The 27,112-nt window shown below is 37.6% G+C and overlaps 2 protein-coding genes across 4 annotated transcripts in view; both read right to left on the bottom strand.

Moving 5' to 3' along the window:
- Positions 1 to 1,331: 1,331 nt before the first annotated feature.
- Positions 1,332 to 15,193, bottom strand: zbtb32 (zinc finger and BTB domain containing 32). The gene is given in 7 exon segments (XM_034228013.1): positions 1,332 to 2,658; positions 5,321 to 5,488; positions 7,222 to 7,331; positions 8,215 to 8,258; positions 8,260 to 9,024; positions 9,026 to 9,272; positions 15,132 to 15,193. Coding segments are annotated over 6 exon segments (1,533 nt in total). The 5' UTR covers positions 9,242 to 9,272; positions 15,132 to 15,193; the 3' UTR covers positions 1,332 to 2,428.
- Positions 15,194 to 19,431: 4,238 nt separating this feature from the next.
- The window catches only part of aplp1 (amyloid beta (A4) precursor-like protein 1), a 32,302-nt gene continuing 24,621 nt past the window's right edge, over positions 19,432 to 27,112 (bottom strand). The window contains exons 7-17 of one of the 3 annotated variants that reach the window (XM_034228012.1): positions 26,388 to 26,515; positions 25,331 to 25,405; positions 25,063 to 25,221; positions 24,799 to 24,927; positions 24,314 to 24,413; positions 24,037 to 24,204; positions 23,895 to 23,912; positions 23,706 to 23,779; positions 23,507 to 23,572; positions 23,281 to 23,424; positions 19,432 to 22,447 (exon numbers count right to left, since the gene is read on the bottom strand). In XM_034228012.1, coding sequence (XP_034083903.1) covers positions 22,346 to 22,447; positions 23,281 to 23,424; positions 23,507 to 23,572; positions 23,706 to 23,779; positions 23,895 to 23,912; positions 24,037 to 24,204; positions 24,314 to 24,413; positions 24,799 to 24,927; positions 25,063 to 25,221; positions 25,331 to 25,405; positions 26,388 to 26,515 — 1,163 coding nt within the window. In that variant the 3' untranslated portion in view covers positions 19,432 to 22,345. Of the gene's footprint in view, positions 22,448 to 23,280; positions 23,425 to 23,506; positions 23,573 to 23,705; positions 23,780 to 23,894; positions 23,916 to 24,036; positions 24,205 to 24,313; positions 24,414 to 24,798; positions 24,928 to 25,062; positions 25,222 to 25,330; positions 25,406 to 26,387; positions 26,516 to 27,112 lie in introns of all 3 variants that reach the window. The other 2 variants (XM_034228011.1, XM_034228010.1) reach the window with 2 other exon arrangements.

Below are 27,112 nucleotides of genomic sequence, written 5' to 3' on the forward strand. Positions count from 1 at the left end.
AAATGACCCTGAACATGAAATACCTTCACGGAGTGCGTCGATGCGCAAGCTATCATCCAAAGAACAGGAAGGTTTAGCTAGCACTGCAATCTTTAAAGGTCGTTTTCTCAAAATGAGTTTTTTCTCCTACTCTGAGTTCGAAATTTCAACTTCAGTAGCATGTACATACACCAAACCTTCCAGTTATATTCCTATCAATATTATGAAGGCTTTTACAGAAGGGTTTGTTCATATATAATTCATAGCCTGAATTATACAACATTGTATACCTAAAAACATGGCGAAAATGGATATTTTAGGGCTGTTGACAGTATTTTCTGATTTATGGAATGATAAAAAGAGATATCCAATATCCCTTCTGTAAAAGCCTTAGATACTAATATGACTACAAAAGGAAACAAGAATTTTGAATCTGGCTATATCCAAAGTTCAGATTTCGATTCCTGAAATGTGTTAAAATATGTGCATATTTAATGAGATAATGGATAATTTGCATATTTAAACATGCTATTTCAGAAAACTTGTAATACAAAAGACAATTGCCTTATTGTAAGTAATTAACTGGAGAAATTTCTAGCTGATACCTTTAAGTTAAAAAAAGTACCCTATTCACCTGGGGTGTCTCGCCTTAAGTTAAGTTAGTTGCCCCTCGAGCAGGAAGTGGGCCCCTGGTCTCTGAAGCACGCATTCAAAGAATATTGAACTTAATTTCTATGTTTCAATTTCACCTAAGTATGCTTGATGAAAAATGGTAACATGTGTTTGTTTTTTATTATTGTTTAAGTATTGTTTTATCATTGAGGTTTTGAAAAATGAAGCGTCTATCAACATACATGTTTTAATAATTTTGTTCGTGTTTTGAACATCATATTATTTATTGCACATTGTGTCTGCCCAATGGTTGATTAGTTTATTTTATGAATACCTCAGCTTATATCTTTTAATCTTGTTTCATATGAAGACGTTTATTATTTTCTAGCAAAACTTGAAAAGTAATAGACATTCCTTACAGGCCAAATTGTAGTTGGCTGGTATAGGATTTTGGCCGGTATAGGAATTTGTAAGTAGTTTTTGATTTGATTTGATTAGATTTATTTCAAATGTGTATAACAATAATTCAACATGTTTACATGAGAATTATTATACAATACAAAATTAATCAGTGTCAAATTGATATACAAAAATATTACTGATTTTAAATGTATAAACACATTTTAAATTGTTAAAAGAATATGTGAATATCTACGAAAAGATTACATCATTAAAATGTTCATCTACATGCATTTTATTACAAATACAACAACAAAGGATTGCCAATATGGCTGTTATGTGTAAGCTTGTTTATTTGAAGCATATCTAAAACAAGCAATGAAAGGTGCTTTACAAATCAAATGAATTATTATTATTATTAAAACATGGTATATTCATCCATTAAAGCCTTTAAATGGAAATATAGGTGAGTGTTTATTTATTTTCTACCCCATACATATTAATATAATACTGTACACATAATAATAATAACAGCTTTCAGTGGCTTAGCTCTTCTGAAAACTATTGGAAACTTCTTGGAAGACATGTGAATGGTTTTATAAATATGCTACGAGGACTTCTGGAATATTTTCACATAACTGCTGTGATGTTTGTCAAGATGTATGGCAGGTAGTATTTACCTATATTGTTGCCAGCAACATGTGTATTCGGCAGCTCCACATTAGTGACTGATGATTGAATAAAACTACTAATGAAAGATACAAAAAATGAGAAAGTGCCAGACTTCAAAGGTGTTATGCAATACAGATATATTATTTTAATCTGGGTCAACAAATGTAGTCTGCTTAAATCTTCCATTATTTAATGAAACAAATATATTTTTTTCCAGCTGCATACACAATACCTCAGCCACTTCTAACCTGATGATTCATTTGTGAGCAGTGCTACAGCAAACAACCACCTTTTGTTACAGTGGTTGTCCTCATGAGGGAGCTATAAACCTAGGTCCAACTTACAAAAGTTTACACAAGCGTCCAATAAATATGAAAGTAGGGAAGGTGCCTGCGTCATTTGACGAGGAGGAGCTGCTGATGTGACTTTAATGCACGTAAATGACCTAAAGTATCATGGTAAACACTTCCAGTAGCTTTGCAGACTTGCTATTGGAAATTAGTGCAGCATCTCTCTGTTCTATGATGGTGAACGTCAATACAAAGCAGTTTCAGTTTGTATAGAAGTTATTGCAACACCTGGGAGAGCCCCAATTTCTGCCTCATGTATTGTTAACTTGTGGTAAGTGTTGTCAAAGGACCTTGTTGGTTTTTAAAACGAACAAATGCTTAGCGGCTTTTATTAAAAAGTAATGATAGCACATTGGAGGCAACACCTTAAGCTACACTAATGAGAACTTTGTGAAGAAGTGTTTGTGTTGCGAGGCTCAGATATGTGAGTTGTACAGGTAGGTGCTGTTGATGCTCCAGTCAGGAGGGAAGTCCTGCACGGTGTGGCTCTTGATGTGTCTTTGCATGGAGACCAGGCTATTGCAGAACTCCAGACACACCGTGCACTGGTAGGGTGTGGCCCCCCCGTGAGTCCGCAGGTGCTTGATCATGGCCGAGTAGTCCCGTGAGCGCTGACCACAGAGACGACACTCGAAGGGTTTCTCTCCTTAAAGTAGATAGAGGAGAGGTGAGGGGGGGTAAGGAAGACAGAGAAAATAAGTGTGCTCATATGATGGGTAGCTTTAGACATTGACATTTTATTTGTTGCCAGTATTTGTTGATTTGTTTGATATGTTGCTATTATCCCTTGAATGCATATATATATATATATTTATATATATATATATATACAGTGGGGCAAAAAAGTATTTAGTCAGCCACCAATTGTGCAAGTTCTCCCACTTAAAAAGATGAGAGAGGCCTGTAATTTTCATCCTAGGTATACCTCAACTATGAGAGACAGAATGAGAAGAAAAAAAATCCAGAAAATCACATTGTCTGATTTTTAAAGAATTTATTTGCAAATTATGGTGGAAAATAAGTATTTGGTCAATAACAAAAGTTCATCTCAATACTTTGTTATATACCCTTTGTTGGCAATGACAGAGGTCAAACGTTTTCTGTAAGTCTTCACAAGGTTTTCACACACTGTTGCTGGTATTTTGGCCCATTCCTCCATGCAGATCTCCTCTAGAGCAGTGATGTTTTGGGGCTGTCGCTGGGCAACACGGACTTTCAACTCCCTCCAAAGATTTTCTATGGGGTTGAGATCTGGAGACTGGCTAGGCCACTCCAGGACCTTGAAATGCTTCTTACGAAGCCACTCCTTCGTTGCCCAGGTGGTGTGTTTGGGATCATTGTCATGCTGAAAGACCCAGCCACATTTAATCTTCAATGCCCTTGCTGATGGAAGGAGGTTGTCACTCAAAATCTCACGATACATGGCCCCATTCATTCTTTCCTTTACACGGATCAGTCGTCCTGGTCCCTTTGCAGAAAAACAGCCCCTAAGCATGATGTTTCCACCCCCATGTTTCACAGTAGATATGGTGTTCTTTGGATGCAACTCAGCATTCTTTCTCCTCCAAACACGTCTAGTTGAGTTTTTACCAAAAAGTTCTATTTTGGTTTCATCTGACCATATGACATTCTCCCAATCCTCTTCTGGATCATCTAAATGCTCTCTAGCAAACTTCAGACGGGCCTGGACATGTACTGGCTTAAGCAGGGGGACACGTCTGGCACTGCAGGATTTGAGTCCCTGGCGGCGTAGTGTGTTACTGATGGTAGTCTTTGTTACTTTGGTCCCAGCTCTCTGCAGGTCATTGACTAGGTCCCCCCGTGTGGTTCTGGGATTTTTGACCCCACGGGGTGAGATCTTGCGTGGAGCCCCAGATCGAGGGAGATTATCAGTGGTCTTGTATGTCTTCCATTTTCTAATAATTGCTCCCACAGTTGATTTCTTCACACCAAGCTGCTTACCTATTGCAGATTCAGTCTTCCCAGCCTGGTGCAGGTCTACAATTTTGTTTCTGGTGTCCTTTGACAGCTCTTTGGTCTTGGCCATAGTGGAGTTTGGAGTGTGACTGTTTGAGGTTGTGGACAGGTGTTTTTTATACTGATAACGACTTCAAAGAGGTGCCATTAATACAGTTAACAAGTGGAGGACAGAGGAGGCTCTTAAAGAAGAAGTTACAGGTCTGTGAGAGCCAGAAATGTTGTTTGTTTGTAGGTGACCAAATACTTATTTTACCGAGGAATTTACCAATTAATTCATTAATTGTGATTTCCTGGATTCTTTCCCCCCATTCTGTCTCTCATAGTTGAAGTGTACCTAGGATGAAAATTACAGGCCTCTCTCATCTTTTTAAGGGGGAAAACTTGCACAATTGGTGGCTGACTAAATACTTTTTTGCCCCACTGTATATAAAAAAAAATTGCTTTATAAATAGCTAAATAAAGGGTAAATCTTTAACAAATGTTCCAGATATCCATTAACTTGGCAATGCACCACTGCATGTAATCACCCTTAATCCAAGACTGTATGTAATTGTAAAAAAACCACAATATTTATGAATACTTATCAATAATAGAGCAACATAAAGGCTCGACAGAGAATCTTTTGAAAGCAGCAGCTTCCAAAGAGACAGCCATTTTTTTGTTATATGATAAATCTTATAGTTTAAGAACAAGCTAACATTTAAAATGGACCACCAGGTTCCTCTTGATAAAATATTTCAGGATTAGATTGATTTTATCGTCTTTTATATATCTTCTCTTGAAAATAAGGCGTACATTTTGGAGGTGTACATTAAGCTGCATGTGGTTCAGCATGTTTCAACCAATTTATATTTTGACCAATTTACAGCAAGTAATTTAAGGTCATTGCAAGGGCAACCTTTGAATTGCATCTAACCACAGAAATAATCACAATGGCTTTAAAAGCAGTATAAACTGACATGATGTTCACCATTGATAGATTTTCTATCTCGCGCAAGTTTCAGGTCTGCAAGTTTCGAGTTCCTGTTAGGTGTGTTTCATTGTATTTGAATGAGTGGAAATCATCTCCAGCCATTAAGTGGCTCAAAAACCTGAAAAAAAATCAGCAATGGTTTGTAGCAAATTGGCTAAAATTAGCTAAATTGCTCGAATGGTCCTTTCAGGCTAAAACTAAAACTTAAACTTGTCTCTGATCAGTTTTGACACTATGAGCAATCCTACTATTGTTAGTTTTCATTAGTTTAAAGTTATACATGTAACTCACAGTTCAAAGTTATTTCTGCTAAGGTATTATTAATCTCGCACTGCGGATTAAGCAGTGTGCTTACCGGTGTGAACTCTATGGTGTGTGTCCAGTTGGTGTTTCAGACTAAACTTCTTTGGGCAGTGTTGGCACTGGTAGGGTTTTTCTCCTCTGTGTTCTTGTTGATGGCATTGTGGTTCGTGCTGCACCACATCTCCTCTCCCACAGACACGACACCCTGCACAGACCTCACCTGTGAAAACAACAGGATGAAGTAAAACAGGTCACGGTTCGAACATTGCGGTGGGCAGTGAGGGGCCCGACTGTTCATGGAAAAACACAATAAATACACAAACCTTCCTGTAAAAGTGTTGAAGATGATATGGACCTCGATGTGTGAGTTCAATAGTGCTATAATGAAATTATACTTGTTTCTTTTTTGCTCTTGTGATGCTTACATACTGTACATACTTTAGTCCTTATAGACACAAACACAATGAGATTTGAAGAACACATACATGTAACTGACCAATTACTTACAACCAAAAACTTTGAGAGCTGATTGATAAGTCTATTGAGAATGATTTGAAAAGCGATTTGTTCCTCTTTATAATATTTTACATTTAATGTGTTTTTTTTGGTTTCTTTTTGTTGTGAAAAAGACATTTCGTGATCGCCTTGGGCTCTGGATTTATTTCCCCCCAAAAAGGCTTGCTTCTTAAATTGACAGCAGAAGTCACATTTAGGATTGACTTTTGCACATTCCTTGAAATGATAGCAATTTTCATAACAACAATTTATTAAAAAGTTTCTTGCAAATGCTTTGGAATAATATGTTTATCCGATTCACAGAATCGAATCACCTTTGACAGGCACAAGTCTATTTATGGTCAGCATCCTGTTGCAAGACATACATTCAGTTTGTAAACGCTTACTTTCCTGTTACGCTGAACACATGTATCACCTGCAGTCTGCATACGTGTTGGGGAGTCTTTTAAGAAGATAAAGGTGTGATTTTGAGGTAATAGGAGCAAAACAAACTGGGCCTCCTACTTTACACAGGATGCTGAAATATGGAGGGGGTGTACTGTAGATGAAGAGTAAACCACAACAATTGAACACTCACCACTCTAAACAAAGCCTGCTGAGACCTGTTGTCATTAGCATGCTTCCTGTCCAATATTTCTCTTCTCACTTTCAAACACCTATAAAGATAATGCTTTTTATATTGCCCTATTAACATACAGTTCTATCATTTTAGGGGAAAACAAATGACTGTGAAACACAGCCACACTATATGCAGGTACTCAAATGATTTTATCCGTACTTCTTGTTCAGTTTTTGTATTTTTACTTTAAAATAAAACGTTTTTTAAAATTAAATATATTTTCAATCATAGCTTGAGTAGAATTACTAGTATCCTTGTTATCACACTGCTTAATTAGAGCAGGTAGAAAACACATGTATCCCAGCTAATCTTTTAAGTATGAACATAATGTTACATCACATAAAAGATCTCACTCGGCTTAATTGTACAACATTATCTTTCCTACTCGCATATGCTTGTAAGGAGAAAGAGAAACTGTTGGTTTTACAAATTCCTTAGTGGTATTAAAGTGACTAACTTAATTATAGTTAATCAATATGTATAATTTTTGTTTGGTATAACTCAAACCACTGTTGCATTGCAGTGCATACTGTACTGCATATCTAGCTGTATCTAGTAATCACACTCCTGCTCCTGCTGCACCATGCTCTCGAAACCACAACTCTCTTTATCACTTTCCATTGCGTAGCTACGTATCTGGAGTCTGCCGAGGTTAAGGGTCACGACAAGAACTGTCTTACAATCGGTCAAATTGATAAGCTCTACACAGGATGAGCCCTGCTACAGCCCTGATCGTACTGAATAGTAATACTGGTATGCTCAACGTGTTGTAATCATTGAGAAGAACCATTTTTCTGTTAAAAAGCTTGTATTTTTACCCGATGGTGTGGAGGCTGGCTCCCGCTGCGTTGGATTATCATGGAGGGTGCTACAGCAGCGTTGGCAGTCTTTAACTCTCTCTCTGCTGGCTTTGGGTACCTCATGGTAACTGTGGAAAATAAATGTTCTGTTGTAAAAAATACATGAGTTGTTGCTTTTAACAATAATAATAAATATAAATGCAAGATGTATTCACTAAGTAAAAGCCATTAAAAAAATAAATAAAAATGTCAGTGCTGGTATTTTACAACATGTGTTATCACAGATTGCATCTTTGTAACCCCCTTTCCTTCCTCTTCATCCTCAACCACAAGATATTTATAGCGTTCATGCAGTAAAAGCTCTTTTAACTTTGATATAATGTGAGACTAGAAGGAACAGGAAAATAAAGAGGCAATGAAGAATAGCTATTTACTGAAAAAAGACATATAAATGTTTTGAACAAATTATTGTGGTACAGACGGAGCTATTCAAAGGCTAAGCACTGAAACTGTTTTTCAGTGGGTGGAAAATCTTGAATTCTGCAAAGGAGGGGAAAAATGTAGGGGCCTCCCCTTTACACACTGTTTAGTTACACAATGTGGAACACTGTACAAAATGCACAGACATGAAAAAGGTAGTAAATCACCAACAAACTAAGTGGTTTTCACACTAGTCTCTCTAGTATCACAACAGTGGCAGCAGTACATTCATTGAGAATTAGAACAAAGTTTGCGCTGTGATTAATCTAAAAAACTGAACATGATTTGTAAAAAAGAAAAAAAAAACATTGAATTAAGTATTGGCAGTTAAGGGTTAACTGGTGAAACTGCTCTAGTTGGAAAGTGCAGGAGGCTCGAACACACACAACTGCAGTGAGTCAGGTACAGCAGCTGTCGCAAAGGAACAATTGAGCAAATTAGGGGATTTCAATGTCTGAGAGGAATAATAGGGAGACAATGACTGAAAAAAACAAAACTACATTTTCCAAAACTATGCCCTAACTGACTTACCTCCTCTCACCGGTGTGACTGGTCCCAGTAAATGCTCTCTGGCTGGTTTTTTTTTCTTTTCAAGAGGCCTTGCTTGATAATGCTCCCCACCCCTGAAGGCCGAGCATAGAGGTTGTGTGTATAACTTGGATGAAAGCTTGAGTAGCCCATTACAGAGCTGTGAACAGGGGTTTGAAAATGAGCTCCGAGTAGGGGGAACATGTGGGGGGAGGAGAGGGGGAATGGGTATGCAATTGAGGACGGGCTCTGGGACTGAAGGGGGTGAGCTGCGATTAAACTTGAATAATTCCCTGCGATCCGCCTCAGGGTGCTCACAGAGCTCCACATGTTTGGAGGGAATGTCCATGGAGAGGAGAGTGTGGCGCTGCTACTGGCAGGCCTGGTGACACGCTCTCTGTTAGGGGATGATTCTAACACGGGGGGGCCTTTAAGCTTCTTCTTTTGGGGTGGCAGACTGTTGGGGTTCTTATCAGGATCACAGGGCGAGAGGTTCTCCATGACAATGCAATCGTTTGCCTCCTCTGGGGAAGAAGTCTCTTGGAGTTTCTCCTCCTCAACTGGACTTGATGATTGCTTTTGGCCGTTCTTCTCTGCACTTTCATCTTGCTCCTTCTCTTTGAAACATGGGATTTCTCTTCTGTCAGCCTCCACTTCTCTGTAGTTGAGTTTTCCCAGCTGCTTCAGGCACTGGTCCTCCAGCAGCTGCATCTCCAACAGCTGAGCAGCTCTATGCAGCAGATGCAGGTCCCCCTCAGTCACCTCCAGGGTCTGTGTGTAGGTGAAGTCCAGAACTTGCTGGAAGGTGCGGGGGGGAGAAATACTCCAGAGTGCAGTGGGCTGAGTTGTCTGTGGCTGCCTGGGCTAGCTGCTGCGCTAGTCTTCTGCTAGCACAAGCCAGTACTAGCCGATGAGCCTTAAATATGTGACTCTTTACTGAGATGATGACATCACAGAGGGATCCTGAGCGACGTAAGGCATCTGCCTCCTGCAGGAAGTGGAAGTATTGGGTGTTGTTGATGCGGATCATTTCTGAAGGCTGTAGAAGTATTATAAGATGTCTGAGAAAAGAAAGTCAAAGGAACAAAAGATCAGAAGGATCCCACCAGATTGTGATCATACTGACATTTCTATAAATACTAATTTTTACGTGGAAAAATCTTCAGATCAACAGCAGGGATTGGTTTGAAAGATAATGTGTTTATCTGCAGTTATTTCCATGCTTTCCAGACAGCGTTACCTATAGTGAAAGTTGAGGGGGCAGAATGTACAACCCAGTCTCATGGCATTTCGTGTTCACCAACACAATTTTTAATCTATTGATTCGTGTTCACCAACACGATTTTCCCCTTTTTTTCGTGTTGCACAGCACGATTTTAAAAGCAATGTATTTCTACTGGTAATGACACTTATGGAAGCACGGCATTCGTTTGTGTCGGCTGCCCTTAAAGGCAATGTGAGCGTCCATTCTCATTGGATAACGGAGAATTGTACACCCGGAAGTAAGTATTCCCCTTACTGTCGATTGATTTTACAGTGATATCTGCACTACTCATCGACTAAAAAAACACCCGATTATCCTTGTTAATTACACAACATTGATTGGTTTAAATTGTGTGCAATGCTTTTGTATTTTCCCCCTTTGATTCGGAGAAACAAATATTTTTTCGGAGTAAAGGATAGCAGAAGACACTACACTACCCAGAATCCCCAGCTATCGTTTAGGACTACACCATGTGCTCTGTTTGACAAACCCCGTGATAGTCCTCAAGCTCTGTGATTGGAGAGTGTGCTCCGAGGGTTACCGAGCCTCGAACAGCACTTGAAATGGGATGGAACCACGGCAGACTGTCCAAAACTGGATTTGAACGTGTCCACCGCGTCCCCCCCTCCCCCACCCCGTCCCCAGAACTACACATGCTGGCTATTCTGTTTCGCAAAATGTTCTTTATCTATGGCACGTCTCTACTGGGAGTTGTAGTTTTAAAAGACGTTTTCGTATTTCCCATAATAAGAAGTTGCCAGTATTAAACTGTGTACATCCCTGGAGGTTTAGGGGGTAGGAAACACTCAAATTTAAAACATATAATTAATAAATGGGTGAAAATTGCTTGTGCCCATAATGGGCAGCATTAATATATATACACACATGCCAGCGGTCAGAAGAGCTTTATTTAACAGCTGGTCTTATGTTTGTGATCCCTGTTGTTAATTGATAACATTACATTACATTACATTAATTGATAAGCCTGAAACATGCACTTGTCAAGGTTCAGAGGCACATTTAGCAAATATGGCAGTAGCCATCGATCAGCTTAAGATAAGATATACTTTATTGATCCCAAGTTGGAACATTTGCGTTACATCAGCATGTGTAACTGTTGTATGCAGTGGTGTTTATTTGTAAATCATTTAGTATAATCACACAATTTCTGTGTTTTATATTTAACAATTCTGTGTTCTTTATTTATTGATGGTTCAATACCTGACAAGGCCGGAGATGAAATATCTACATACATCTTATAAGAGTATAATACATTATGTATAATATCAGTTAAAATAAGTGCTTCAACATAGTTAACATTGCTGGAGGTATGCACAAATATTGATAGATGTCTTGTAATGCACTATTGAGGAACCTGCGACCCAAGTTTTTCATTCCATGCATAACTACACCATAGTTGTGTGGGCCTATATGATATGTCAATAAACCTTAGAAAATCTTGAAATCTTGAAAGGGATGTGCAAAATAGTCATTATATACAGTCTTTAATTAACTATTAGTAGAGAATAACAAGTAATGAATATACTTTATAGGGATCCTATTCATATCTAATAATAAAAATAATGAAATTAAATAACATGCTTTAACCACTAGGTGTCCCTTTATATCAGCTGTGCACCTTTATGGTGTAAATACAGCCTATCTACCAATTGGATCAAATATAAAAGTCAGCCGAATTAGTGTTGATACTGCAAGGAGACGTATTGTGTGAAAAGAAATGTAAGATGTTGTTTAATGGCTGATATATTTATGATCCACGTCACGTTTTCAGTTCCTCATGTTTGTCTAGAAGTCTTCTCATCAGGGCTCTATAAATACAGAACTACGGCAGATATGTAATATGTAATGCAACCGAACCGTGTATTACAATGTCGTTATGTGATGACTTTCAAAGAGAAAAGCAAGCACACTCGGAATAAAGTATTATTTTTATTTTTTTCCAATGTTTTCGGTCTGTTTCCCGTATTTGTTAATGACGATACGCTGTGAGATGTGAGACTGGAATTGTACAGGGGAAAATAACGTAGGCTATCTTTAGATGCGGATTTTGTTAAACTAATATGTTTGCGCTGTGGACATTACGGGGAAGGGGGTAGCAATAAAGATAACACCATTAAACAGTTACACAACATAACAGAAATAATATCGATAGCAGCGTCCCTAGCAACCACCTTGGTAACAATGAACACTTCCTGAAGTAATCTTCGTAATAACTAGCAAACTAAAGATCATGTACATCCACTGCACACATAATCTGAAATAACAACTCATATTTCTCGCATCAAATGACATCAAAACGCATTTTAATGGCCAAACTAACTTTAAAATAGGCATTTTCCACCGAGAATAAAACGAAGTTCGGCCATGTTTTTTTTTTCTGCAGGGAGAAATTTGAAGACCACGTGACATAGACGCCAGCCATTGGAATGAATGGTGAAAAAAAACGGGGTTTGTCAAACAGAGCACATGGTGTAGTCCAAACGATAGCTGGGGATTCTGGGTAGTGTAGTGTCTTCTGCCATCCTTTACTCCGAAAATATATTTGTTTCTCCGAATCGAAGGGGAAAAATACAAAAGCATTGCACACAATTTAAACTAATCAATGTTGTGTAATTAACAAGGATAATCGGGTGTTTTTTAGTCGATGAGTAGTGCAGATATCACTGTAAAATCAATCGACAGTAAGGGGAATACTTACTTCCGGGTGTACAATTCTCCGTTATCCAATGAGAATGGACGCTCACATTGCCTTTAAGGGCAGCCGACACAAACGAATGTCGTGCTTCCATGAGCGTCATTACCAGTAGAAATACATTGCTTTTAAAATCGTGCTGTGCATCACGAAAAAAAGGGGAAAATCGTGTTGGTGAACACGAATCAATAGATTAAAAATCGTGTTGGTGAACACGAAATGCCATGAGACTGGGTTGGAATGTACCAGGTTTGATTTCATAATTGTTTTACATTGCAATGAGTTGTTGTGACAGTCAATTTCATTTTCAACATGCCTTGCAAAACAGTTTATACAAAAGTTATAAATATGTTAATTGTTACTTTAAAATAAAAATGTTTGACTGTGTTTCTATACACCGATTTAATGTATATGTATAGGTGTGTATGTACGTGCACATGTATATGTATATATGTATATTGATATGTATGCATATATAGTTGTATGTGTATATGTGGGAATGTCAGTGTACGTACATGGTTGTGTATGTATATATGTATATTTGTATATATGTGTATGTATGTATGTATGTCGGTGTGCTTGTAGATGGGTATATGTATGTGTATGTATATATATATATATATATATGTGTGTGTGTGTGTGTGTGTGTTTAAGTAGATGCATGAGTACATGTGTAGAAATTTGTCATTTCAAACAACCGTACTTTTTCATTTGTCATTTTTGGGTCTCTAAAAATATATGATTTGCAAAACTATACTCTTAATATAATGTGACCCCAAATAAATAAAAAACAAAAATTAAATAAAAATGAGTACCTTAACAACTAGTAGAATTCTAATAATATTATTTTAGAAGACTGAAATACGCTGAAGAAGCTTTTGAACAAGACAGTGAATGATATTTTGTCTGAATGTCTAGTTGAAGTTTGAAATGTACTCCCTTTGTCAAAGCTTTGATATTCAGCGCTCACATACACACTCTAAAGCCACAAAGCCCGAACAGTATATGAAACTATGACTAATGACTGTACACACGGGTAAACATGAGAGTCAACAACAATAACTGTATTAGGTTGACTGTATTTTAAAAGATGAAGGTATTTTAAAATGATAAACATACAATTCAAGTGCACTGCAGGGGTGGAATATGTAAATATGCATTTATGTAAAGGAGATATTTGGAATTTCACACCTAAGACTGAGAGTAAATGAATGAAAAACACTGCAGCCGTGCGTCAAAACTACTGTGAAGAAGTCGTCTTCACATCATCTCCTTCTGAACTCTATAATAAACCTATATGATAATACAGTGTGTGGTCGGTTTTTGCAGCGGCGTTCACATCTACTGTTAACTATTACAGTGTGGATTTTCAGCAACCCCATTCTGTCCTCTGATGGTGAATGTAAATAGAAAGTAAATGTAAAACGCGATGACATTTGTCTCATCATTACTGGAAATGTTTTAAGTGTGTATGCCTTTGTACCCTCTTCAAAATTCAGTGACTCTGCAATAATTAACCAAATAAATTATTTATCTTACTGGAAAATGTTGTTCGAAAAAGCATTTGATTTGAAATATTTGTTGTATTATTTTGTAGATTATTTATACAAAACCACACCAAGTGCTGAGAGTGAAATGACAGTGGAGCGGCGCCAGTATCAGGTATCAAGTAACTTAGATTAAGTGAATTTGATAAGGTTCAGCCGGCAAGCTTTATGTTTTTATTTAGTTTTTATGTCTTCTATATACAAATAATTGCAGTTACACAATGTGTAATGTGGAGAGCACCGTGTTGACAGCAAGTAGAGATATTATCATGCAATGTAAACATGCATCAGCTCAGTGAAGGCTACTGTATCGCCTGCGTATACGAATATAAAACGGTGTAATTAACCACTACCGAAAGGCATGCGCTGCATATATCTCATACAACTATAACACACCTTATATTTTAATGTCTAGTTAAAATGTATTCTGTCCAATTAATATTTCTTTACAGTTGTCATTTTTCTGAATTCATATGAATTTCCTTTCACATAATAAGAATAATAATATTTAAAAAAGTAATAATAATGATACAAATAATAAAACTGTAATATTATTGTTATTATTGAAGTGAATAGCGTATAATAATTTAGTGAACAATTCATTATTTAATCGTAACAATTATGCTATTATTTGTACAGTGGTGTTATTGGTCCTCGAAGCAGCACTGTGAGGACAGTTTTTTTGTATTTAGGATGTTTAAGATGTTCAATGTAACTTCAGTTAACGTTATTTTATGTTAAAGAGCATTTTCAGGAACTTTAAAGCAGTGCAATGTGTTTTTGTAATATAACCACCTTTTATTCTCTGGGATTTTCTCTTTTCATTTGCAGAGACAGCTCCGAAATGCTTGTCTTTTAGTGGAGTGCCATTCCATTAACTTTAATTTAAACTTTTTGTTAGATTTTACTTTCAAATATCTACTCACATTTATGTCATATACCTGAAATGTACTATTTATAGAAATTAAGTGGTGTCTTTCATGTTATTTCTTGATTTTGTAATACACCGGCTTGTGCAATAACAAAATTCCCCTTGATGCTTTTCAAATCTTTATTGCACTATGCAGAGTAGTGACATAGTTCTCAATGCATAGTTCTCAATGCTTACAAGGTGGAAAACCTTGCATGCATATGTCTGATCTACACATCCTTTGACAGGACATGAACGTACAGCTAGCCTCTCCACAGCTCGAATGTAAAGGACCCAAAGTCACAAAGGAGATGCCTGAACTTAAAGCCTCAGCAGAAGTTCACAAGTGACACACAAGTTGTATTTACAGTACATCTTGAAATACAGCTAAATAGAGCAAAGATGAGAAGTGTTAAAGTGTTTCTTGTTGTGGTTTCAAGCATCAAATACTTAAAAAGCAGCAAGCAGTGTGAGTGAGACACTTACCCGGTTCTTAGTGAATATTCTCCCTGGAGAATAAGGAGCTACCTCGCATCATGACTGTGAAGTGACATTTCTGTCTGGGTACAGGTTTTGGTGAGGGACAGGTTGGTTTCCTCCTTTGACGTTACAGTCCCTCCTCTTCAGATGATCTCTCTCCCTTATTGGTGCATTGATCATGGTGCTAAAAGGGTTTTTTGCTGATAAAAGGTGGTGACTGTCTTTGAAGTAAAGCAGTTATTTGAATTATTTCCTATTGCTATTTCGCTTAAAGTATAGATGCAGATTTACTATTCATTATGTATTTGTTGTACAGGGTAAACCACAAATCAAACAAAAGTGAAAATATAAAGGTTACACATTTTAAAGAACTGAGAACGGTTTTCTTCTTTCTTATGATAAAGAAACAAGGAAGGCAGTTAGAGTGATATTTGCATACCCTTGATGCTGTTTACCTTCATATGCTGTACAGTACATGGTTTCCTCCCCTTCAGCATCACTTTCTGGTCAATACATTAATAGGATGTTCTGTGCTGAGACAAACACCACTTCAAAGTCCTTGATCTGTGACAGGAAACATACAAACAACAGATACAAGCCCGCTATTACTGGGCTAGGCCTAAAACCAGCACTCTTGAAATATAAATATATTCTCTGTGTTTCGATGTAGTGATCCTCTCAGATGTTTGTGTTAAAAAATGTACATAAATAGGTCAGCTGTAGAGCTGGTCAGTTAAGCAGACCTTGATAGTTTAGTACATTATGACTTCTTTTGTGTGCCTTTTAAAGCCTCATTTGACCATGATTAATAATCAGGCAGTCAAGATTACATATTTCTAAAATAATATGGTCATGCATTCACAAAAATCTATTATTTGTATACATTGTTTGTTTGTTGTTCATTATACATTATTTAACCTAGTTGTACTTGTTTCCCTTATAATCAACATTTGAAATGCAATCATTTTTGGGCCTTAATTTGTGGCTATTCATAGAATATTTTTGAAAATCTGCAAAATATATTATATAATTCAGCTGACAGTCATATTTTACATGTAGCTGGTGAACATACTGTATGTAACAATGAATCTAACACCTAAAGAGCCATATATTTTTGGGTGGAGATCGAAACAGAGCTGAAAAAGAGTGAATGTTGGCTGCAGTGTTGGATATAGTAATTAAAGCACTGCATGTTGTATTGAAGTTCTTCTGTCAAGAGTGGCCAAAAGGTTAACCCAGTATGGAACAGTAAATGAGAAGGCAGCAGACAATTATGGGACTTTAAGGCACACAAGGCCAAAAGTGGAGGATGGAGGAGAGGAAAGAAAAAAAAGGACAGACCTATACAGTATAGCGAGAGAAGCATTGCGTACAATTGTACATGAAAGATGTTAACAAACTGAAACAAAAAACGATGCAACAAACACAGTTGGCCAAAAGTAATCTATGGTAAATTGCAATTGGGGAGCAGATGGTCATATTGCTGATGCAAGCCCATGTAATATAACATGGCAAAAGCCCTTTGAAGTCACATCTGGTATGATTTGAGATGCAGTAAATGGAAGATAGAGTGGGTTTTTGTGGTCAAATCCTATTGTTCTTGGTCAAAATACTGAAAATGGATGACTTTATATGAATTATGAATAAAGACGGTAACAATAATGAATAATTACCTGATTATCATGATTTGTATCGTATGAGGAATTATCTCTTTGATTCCGATGGTTCTGTCTGCTTACATTTCACATTATGAGATCATTCAGGCATAGATCGGTGTCATCTGCATAACTTTTTAGTGTAGTTTTAGAGAAATAAAATAAATATAAACCCAGTTAGAACAGCTAGATGCTATCAGACATGTAACAAGTGTTGCCAAGTGTCTAGTTTACGTATCATTGGGGTTTTGGCTGTTTGAAAATAGGCTGCTGGATTCTTTAACTTTATTTTCGCAGCCAATGCCGCTAGCTTTTACCTTGGATTGTTTAATTTTGTTTGTGGGTGAAGAAGAAGAAAAGAAAATCAAGGTCCATACCAGATGAACAGTGTACAGGTGTCATTAGAGATAATATGTGACATCAAATTACATGTGAATGTGCTTGGCAAGAGACGGCCTTCATTGAATAACTTCATACAATTCCATATGGTAAAAGCCTACTAAGTAATGTAATTTTGTCAAATTAAATTTGGCATGCTGTGAAGACGGGAAGTACTTTTCACAGTGATGGGATTGTCTTCTTATGAAACTCAACGTTAAAGAAAATATCTGGCTTCCGGAGAGACTTTGAAGCACACCACAAGTCTTATCTGACTGAGAAATTAATTTGGAACATGTAGCACTTAAACACACAACACATCTTTTTCTTTGTCACCCACATGGTCAAGTGTGTATAGTGTTAAACAAAAGGTGGTTTCCATCTAGTAGTTCGGTAGCGTAGTGAGGTTTGACAAGTTGGTTAAGGTCACATCTCTTTTCATTGACGTTTTCTTTTTCAGATTTATCATTACGTCATAAATCCATTTTCAGTGCATATGCTTTTTTAATATCTACACATCTTCTTTTTTTTTTAAGTAAAATGTTGACCAGTAAGAAATAAAGTATAAACTGATTTTGGTATGAATGCTCTGTACATGTATAGCACGCAAGCTTTAGTTCCTCTGCTCTGTTATGCACCTGCTAAATATCACTTACCATCTGTAAAAGTTCAATCCTTGTGTGTATATGTGCACACATTAAGTGCTGACATTTGGAGGGACTACTGTGCATTTGTTTGCCTGTGTGAACAGTTATTGCCAAGTATTGCTCTAACCGCTGGACAGTCTGATCTCATCGATTCCTCTCAGAGAAATTAGCATTATACCAACACTTAAATGTCATCTGTAGCTATATGTGAAGGAGACAGCCAGAGCTGATGCAAAGGGCTTCACCTTCCAGTAATATCAAGACTGTCATTCCCCCCACACCACACTCATGCTATCCCCTCACTGTCAGTTTAACAATCACCATCAGACGTAGCACCAATGCTGACTCACTGAGGTGTCTAACTGTGTGGGGTATATGAGGTAAATGCTAGTCTGTGCGCATTCTGCAATAGCGTGTACTTCAGCCCACACACATTTTATATGATGTTAATGTTATTTGTCTTTTATTCATTTATTGAGCAACCTTTTGATCTACCTACTAAACGTTTTAATGTCTGCAAACTGAGGGGTTTCATATATTTTTTTTTTTGAATGAATCAAAGTGTTCCTGAACTAAACAAAACGCACACTCACACTGTGATGTGATAAAGGTTGTGTTAATATGAGTCGTCTTACATTACCACAGTGGCGGTATGTAAGCAATCGACTTCAGAGGAACCACTACCAAGATGACTGATGTGCGCATGATGCCTCAAGGCCAAACTGTCACTGTACAGCCACAGAGCCTTTTCACAGTTATCTGGGTAAGCAGGACTACCAGTTAGTGTTGTGGTTTGGAAGAAGTGAAGCTGTGCAGCTCGGGGCTGGGGTTGGCGCTTCTTTGTAAATTGTGGGTGAAGGAAGTGTGTGGCCTTCCCTGCCCACGCTTGTGACTGTAACATGAATTGGTGCTTGGGAACTGTTTCAAAGCAGCTAATTAGTTAGTTTAACAGAGGGCTTGATATGTATTGATGCTTCTCACAGCATCAAGTAGAGGAATACGATTAGATTAAAGCAGTCACTTTCTTAAAAATGAAAGGAAATTAACCTCCAAAGCTACAGTATATAATTTCTCAGTGCACTACATTAAGTTGTAAGGAACACACTCATGTTACTACCAATGTTACAATGATCGAAGATTATCAAGGTTGATTAAAAGTGTATGTGGTTGCTCAGTCTTCTCCCTACAGTAACATTGTTGATAGAGTTCTATCCACGAAAGTTTAAACAATGGTGCCTATACACAATATGGGCAATATAATCCAAGTTAATTTTGTAATGCTTTAACATAATTTTTGTCATCACACCTTGTGCACCAGGACACAAATTGCATTTATGTTGTATTAAAGACCAAACAAGTATGTTCTTATTGTACTTTAGGTTTCTTTTCCTAAGAATTAAGCTGGGGATTTGCACATTTCTTTTCCAGTATGAGTTAGTCATACAGTCTTCCCCCTGCTAGATTGTGTTTTTTTGTGGTTCATTACATGATGATCAATCTTCACTCACCTACATGTTGCCTGTGAAATTTATAACTGACATAAGTTTCCTTATCGCATGACCATGTTGTCAGACTTTTTAGAGAGAGAAAATGTGAATGTGAAAAGCAATTCAATAAGCACACACATTTATGGGTCATTCATTTTTATTACACTATTCATTTTTCTCGACCAGTTTTAATTTCTCAGATTGCTTGCAAATACAGTTACACAACAGAGAACATTTTGCCAAATAGAAATATCTGTCTGCTGATTTGTGGAGCATGTCTTTGGTTAAAGATCTGAATGAAAATGAAGAACAGCTCTCTCTATGGTGCTATCAACATCCCAAGAATCAATGCGTTATAATTTAAATCAGAGAGACAGGATCAATGTCTAACATTTAGCAACCTTTACACAAATTGAGTCATTTGGTTCTACTTGTGCTTAGCGCCTCTCCTTGTCAATTAGGCAGAGGTCATATGTCTATCTATATTTCACATTTCTGAACGTTATAAACTTGTCAATGTTTTCTTAAACAAGCTTTTAAATTTACATTACAGGTGAAAAGCATGACCCATGATCCAACTGATTATTACATAGAAATAAAAAATACAGAATAATTACATCCAAAACACAGCATTGTAAAAGGCAATAATGCAGCAATTAAAATCTCAATAACATTGTTTATATTTCGTCGGGAAGTAAGGGGACAGACAAACAAAGAAGTCTAGAGTTTGACAGAGGATGTACGTACAAATGTGTTTTGATTAACTACAGTATACACCATTCTAAGTCTGCTAAATGCTGGTAGGAAACCTTCAGTGGTTTGGGAAACACAGGCAAGCTTATTCTCATCTATGGTTTCAGTAGTATCATTACAAGATCAAATGACTTAAAACTGTGAACATACAACGTTTTCATTCACTAACGTAGCTGTACAAATTATACAAGGGCTATGACTTCACCTGTCATATCTCAACCGCAACCTGCAATTAACCTGACCAAGAGATTAATGCTAAGCAAACCATTACTCTGATAGTCAAACTCATTTTGCTTATTTCAAAAGCAAACTTTACACAAAAAAACAACCTATAAGTAAACTACTTTTCCCCTGAATGGACAAGATTTGCAGGTTTTAAAAGTAAAATGTTGACCAGTAAGAAATAAAGTATAAATTGATTTTGGTATGAATTATCTCTTCTATAGGATTGTTAAAGACTGATGGAAAAAAAGCAATGTTCCTTAACCAAGTCGGTTTGAATGAAGTGACTAAAGGAAATTCAACCTGACACACTAAGCGGTTAACAATCAGCCAGAAAAAAGGGTCAGTCCCTTTTTTTACTTACCTATACAGGGTACTATGTTGATCATAAATATGACGAACTACAATGAGTCATTCAGTGAAAAGCTATTTAAGAAGAGAGTAACTTAAATATAGCATCTATAGAGTACTAACATTCAATGTTGTTGAATCCAAATAAGTCAAACTGGGAGATTTAAAGACAAACAGCATGTTTTTCTACTACCATGCCTAAATGTGGTGTTTTTTTTGGATGTATTACACACAATGACACTTCACATTACTATAGCTGTGGCCTCTTTACACTCCGCTGCTCTGTACATGTATAGCACGCAAGCTTTAGTTCCTCTGCTCTGTTACGCACCTGCTAAATGTGAAAATTATCAGGCTGCTACAGAAAGTGTTGAAGGGCATCAGGCATCTAGTCTTTCTGTTGGATGTGTTCAACTTCACTACTGCTAAAAAGGTCTACTAGGGGAATGATGCATTACTGAAAATATGATGGAAACTCAACGTCTACCTTAAATACATTCAGAAAGAAGTTACTTTGTCGTTGTCTTGTGCTGGTTTTTACAACAGTCCGTTTTCAATCAGCCATGTTAGGAAAAATGATTCTCCTTCTCGTAACAGCACAATTTCTTTTATGTATTATTCCATTACATCGATGCAAATTAATCATAGAAATGTTTACATCTAGTAGTATGTATTTCTTACGTTATTTACAGTGTTAATTTTGTACGGTGACATTTCCGACTTCTCAAAAGCAATGACAAGAACAACACAAATAAATACAGCAGTATCATACACCAAGTTGTCATGCTTTCATTAAAATAACAGACTTCTGATTATTCTGTCTTACAGTTCTTTAGGCAGCAGTACAAATAAATCAAAAATCATTCACTGACTAAATTATCTAAATGGATATTTGGTATATTTTGCCAAATAATTTACAATACGTTTGAGGGTAGATCCTCAGAGTTAAAAACAAAAAAACATGACTTTTTTAGTTTTTCATAGTTCTGTATCGACTAGTGTGGTCTTTTTGGCCTTTTATGTTTTGAAATTAAAGCCTTAATGTCTCACACATTCAAAGTAAGAACCTCCAAGTCCTCATTTAACGTTCATTTTGTTTGTTCATAAGAGGAATCGTCCAATGTTACAGTAGCTCATGAATAGTTTGACAATTAGCTTAGTAAATGCCCCAATATCACCGAGTGAGTTTCGAATTTAGAATTAAACCATAACTTGACTAGGCTGTCACTCACACACAGATACATTATATCTAACTGTGGTACATTTTTAACAAAAGGGACTACTACTGAAAAATAAAAAGGTCTACTATAAAGCATTATGCACCGTTCAACTTCAGTTTCTAGTGAGGAGCAGTAGGTCAAGTCATGCCACTGGGATGGTTTTCCTGTCTATGAGGTGAGTGTATTTGAGGATTATGAAACGCTAATGTGTCACTGCTAATGGAAATCCTCAGACTCTAATGAGGAGGGGTATCAGATTACAATAGGTGATGTGAGTTTCTATCATATCTCATTATTCACATTCTAGTATTGATGATAGCTTGTTGTTGGTCATTTACAAAGGGTTTGGGACGTACCCTGTACTTGTTCAGATACTTTGTTAGCAACGCATCAAAAATCCGTCAAAGGGAGTGTGTGTAGCTGGGACACCACTGTAAGGAAGAGTGGGGGGAGGGGTGGGACAAAACAAGTGGTCAGGCATGACTTGTTGTTGATAACCCCGGTACCTCAGTTCATCTGTTCAAAGAATTTGTAGGTAGGGTTTTCATAGCCATGGTTTTGCATTTTGTTGAGCTGTCGTTCTTCTGGTGTCAGCATGGGGTCGACCTGCTGCGAGACAGACGAAAGCTCCAATTATTACACACTACAGACACATTCACAAGCACGGAGCACACATTCAACAATTCAAAGATGTGAGTACATTCAATACAATGATTTAGTTAACATTTGTAGGATGACTGCTGCAGTTTGTGGAGACTTCTCGAAGAATAATCCATAGTTTGCATTCTGGGAAATGGGCTTATTGGTTTACGTGAGTTAGATGAAAAGTACAATACCACTGTCCTATCTGTATTTAGCTGTAGATAGCAGTTGGTTAGCGTAGCTTAAAATAAACACTGAAAACATGGGAAAACCGCCAGCCTAAGTCTGTCTGCAGTTTGGAAAGTCGGCCTTCTAGCAGCTCATTAATTACCATGGTAAAATCTTGTTTGTTTAATCTGTAAAACATTTAAGTGTATAAACGACAATTTGCAACATTCCGACATTTTTTAACCTTTGAACAGAACAAGTTTAGCTATTTTCCCACATTTGTGAAAGATAAAAAGCTACAGCTGCTGGCTACATTATGTGAGTTTGGATTTAATATCCAAATCTTGCAAAGAAAGAACATACAGATATTTCTTAAAATATCAAACTGTCCCTTTACCCTAAAGGATCTTACAGTATTTACATATTCAAGCACATTGGAAGGTGATTTATGGAAGCAAAATGATAGCTTGAAGGTGGGAAATACATCTAAAAACCTTTGTGGTGCTTTAGACAGTGCTATTGAAGGAAATAATGACATATATATATATATAAAAAAACATTTTTGCTAAACTATAAAGTGCAAGACCACAGATGTGGTTCTCTAAGAGCTTTTGGCCTATCTAGGATCGTACCTCTACGATGCCATGACTGATTGTGCCGTATGGCTTCCTGCGTACCAGCAGCAAGCTGATTACCATCACCATGGCGATCGCCACGGCCACCACAAGCAACCCAACCATCGCGCCACGATTAAACGTCTCCAAAGCATCGGGTTGCTTTGGAAAGAAAACAAAGACCAGTTAGACATGAAATGAGCCATTCTGAATTACATTACGATGCTCATGCTCTTAGCCTCACCAGTTCATCTCTCTCGATCTCAGGAGGCTTGTTGACTACCTGCTTGAGCTCCACAGAGGTGTTGATCTAAAATGATAGGGAATTAGGGGAAACATTACAAAATATAACATAACTACAGAAAGCACAATTAATTAATGAAAAAAAACGATTATTCAACTGGGCTAGGTTTATATCACAGATTCTCAGATCATTTTCATACTTTTTCCTCATATTCGTATGTGGGGCCTCTCTCAGATGTGGTATAATCATATTCTTCTACTGGAGACACTAAGGCTGACAGGAGACAAAATGTTATAAAAACATGTAACTGTAAGCAAAAGTCATTATTTACACTACAATCATTGTAAACAGAAAAACATCATGCTTTAATGACACTGAACCGGCTCACCTTTCTTGTTAGGCTGCACTTCTTTGGAGAAAAAAAGAGGAAAATAGCATTAACAACAGCAGGCTGTGAGAGGTTTTTACATGCCACTCCCACCATTAAGGCAGAATTGTATCTGTTGAATATGATAACTGTGGATGTATACCAATGCGGGGAGGATAAGGCCTGTTCTGGAAGGCTCTCTCCTCTTCCTCCTCGTCATCCTTTTCCTCCTCGCTCTCGGCCGGCAGAAGCTCCTCGGTGGTGCGGGTCTCAGAGAAGGATGTGGTCATGAGCTCACTGATGTCTCCTCTTTCTGCCTTGACCAGCTCCTCTATAGGTCATACATAAAGAAACAATCCATCAGAACAGATATGTTACAACAGGAAATATTAAAAAAACAAGGCAGCCTGCAGATTTATAAAAACAGTAGCGTCGCTTACGTATATCATCGTGAAGCTCCTCAGCCAAGTTAGGATCCTTGTACAGCAGTGCAAGACTCTGGTTCATCCTCTCTTCAATGACATGGAGATGTGTGTACACCTGCAAAATATAATTATGCTTAGTTTTCTACGAAGAAAGGGCCAACAAAGCTCAATCAAAGAAGTCAAACTGGTCTTTGCTGTGAAAAGAGAAGCAGTGATTCGCTCCTTAAATGAATGAAAAATGAAAACCCAGATAAATATTCTAGTCTGCGTTTGAAGTCTGCACAGACTGACTTTGATCTGATTTTAATGAAAAGAAGATTGGTAGCCGTTTCACCTATGTGGATTCAGTTCTTATTAACTTATCTGTGACGAGTACTAACTTTTCAGCACACAGTGTTCTGTACTTTTCATGGCCAGCAGAAGACAGCCCCGCTTTTAAAAGAAAGTGTGTGCCAAAAGCCTCTAGGGGGCAAATACCTCATGCACTCTCAGACACACACCTGGAATTTCATCTGCTCAGCCTTCTGGGGGTCGACAGCCACAATATGCTGGTAATGTCTGAGTGTGTGTCTGCGGTCCTTCTGCTCTGCTGCCATGTATCGCTTCAGAGCCTGCAGCACACGCTCTGGCTGGAAGACAGAGGGGGCAGAGTCAGGAAATGCCAGACTGTTAGATAACGGCACACAGAAAGGATTTAAAGCAGATATGTAATTGAGCCAGGTTTAACTCTATCTATTCTTCTTTGCACTCCATGATGGGCGTACCTGAGGGGGGTCCGACTGTACGGCAGTAAGGTAGTTCTCCAGGGCCAGGCGGCGGTTGTTGTTGAGTATGGCCTCCACTCTGGCCAGATGAGTCTCCACCAGTCTCTGCCTCTCTCCAGCGACCTGCTCCTCCAGCGTCTGCAGCACAGACTGGAAGTGCTGGTAGAGGAAACATAGATGCAAGGATGACTAAAGGGGCTCTATAACCACATGAGTATTTCAACTATGGGATGAATCCTATCGAGTTTGAAAAACAATGACTGCTTACCTCATTCAGGGCCTGTCGCTCTAACCGAGGCAGATTCTTTGACTGGTTGTCTGCCTCGGCCCATTCCTTCATGATCTGAGGAGTTAAATATACTGTGTAATAGCACACTGATAAAAAGTACATTTGGCATAAAATGTGTTTAAGTTGTCATATCACATAAAGTGCATAAAGAGCAACAGTGCAACTCTCCCTTTTAACTTATGCACATGTAAACACAATGTCACCGATTTAGAAATGAATTGGTTTTAAAATCTTCGGATGTCTGGCTAAAAATCAAATGTCAACAATTTAGGAAATATACTAATTCACAGGCTGTTCCCTAAAGAAAGCCAGGCAATAGTTGTCATACCATATTTAATCACCTCAAAAGGAAATGCTGGCAGTTGTAAGGAATGTTTGAAATGTAGAGACAAAACAGACGCAGTAGTTTTCTGACTTACTAAGTTGTCCTTTTTTATATAAAAGGCTAGTTACGAAAGAACAGTAAACCTATCATAACTGTGCATCTTTAAAGACATGCTCTTATCAAACTGTTGAGCAAAATGGCCTGACAGTGATAAAAAGATGGTATTTGTGGTAAAACCACAAATCAAAAATACAATCTCTAACTTGTACAGCTCCTGTCTTGAGAATGTAAGCGTGTGTACTTGTTTGTCAGATAAGCACGCACACAAACACATCCAGATGTGAAGTGTGATAAACTTCCATCATGTGTTGTGTAAAAACAACAAATACTGCAAAGTATACATTTTTAAATCTTTGTATTTATAATAATGTTAACTCCTGGAGAGTCTTGTTTTGCACCCATTGGCATTTTAAAAGGATTAATTACACATGTGATTATATTCTAGCCACAGTCCATACAAGGTCACACTGACCAGCTCTTTTTGTTTGGGCATATTTGAATTCTAAATGTTTCTTGTCTTTATCTGCTGTCCTGATTGCACATAAAACATGTTGAGGATTAGATGAGAAAATGAGAGCAATAGAACAGCCAGTCTCAGTCCGACCTGCTAGTCAACAACCATTAGCCTCTTCTCTGCCGTGTGAAAGTCACCTCATTGATGCGCTTCATTCTGCGTTCCTCCAGGTCTGTTTTGGCACGCAGGAAGTTGGCATGCTCTGTGTCATCCACTGGCTTCTCAAAATAAACATCAACGCCATCTGTGGGCCTGGGTGTTGTCACTAGTTAGGAGAGACAGAAAACAGAGGTTATTACCGTCACACAGACTGCAAAAGCCAGAGAGCAATTATCCTGTTATTAAAAGAACTGCCTCGGTCAAAATGTGACAGGGAAGGCAATTTTACACTCCAATTTAAGGAAGGGGAAACATTCAACAAACCACAATAGAAAACTACATTGGATTTTGTTCTGGAAAGATGAATCAATTACTTAAGTTATGAATTACTTTAGAATCCCAAACATTTAGGAGATCTCTGATCCCATTCTGCTTGTTGTGTCTGGATTTTGAAGCGTGCAATTAACATTATTGACATCAAATTGTATCCAAACCAATGTAATAAGACTTTAGTTAAACTGAAGTAGTTACAGCGCACAAATGGATCATTTAATTGTTTCAATTGTTTCCCACACATACAGTGAGTAATATCATGGTTTCCATTCTGAGTTTGTTCTAAGTAGTTTATATGTTTGGTGGTCAGCTGCTCCATTTGCTGCACACATGAGAAAGAGCCCTGCTGAGGCCTGGAGGTTGCTGAGTGGGTGGAAGTGTGATATGCTTCAGATCTACATGACACACACACACAAGTGGTGAGGACAGT

This window comes from Gymnodraco acuticeps, unplaced genomic scaffold (genome assembly GCF_902827175.1).
Source record: "Gymnodraco acuticeps unplaced genomic scaffold, fGymAcu1.1, whole genome shotgun sequence".
NCBI lineage: Eukaryota > Metazoa > Chordata > Actinopteri > Perciformes > Bathydraconidae > Gymnodraco > Gymnodraco acuticeps.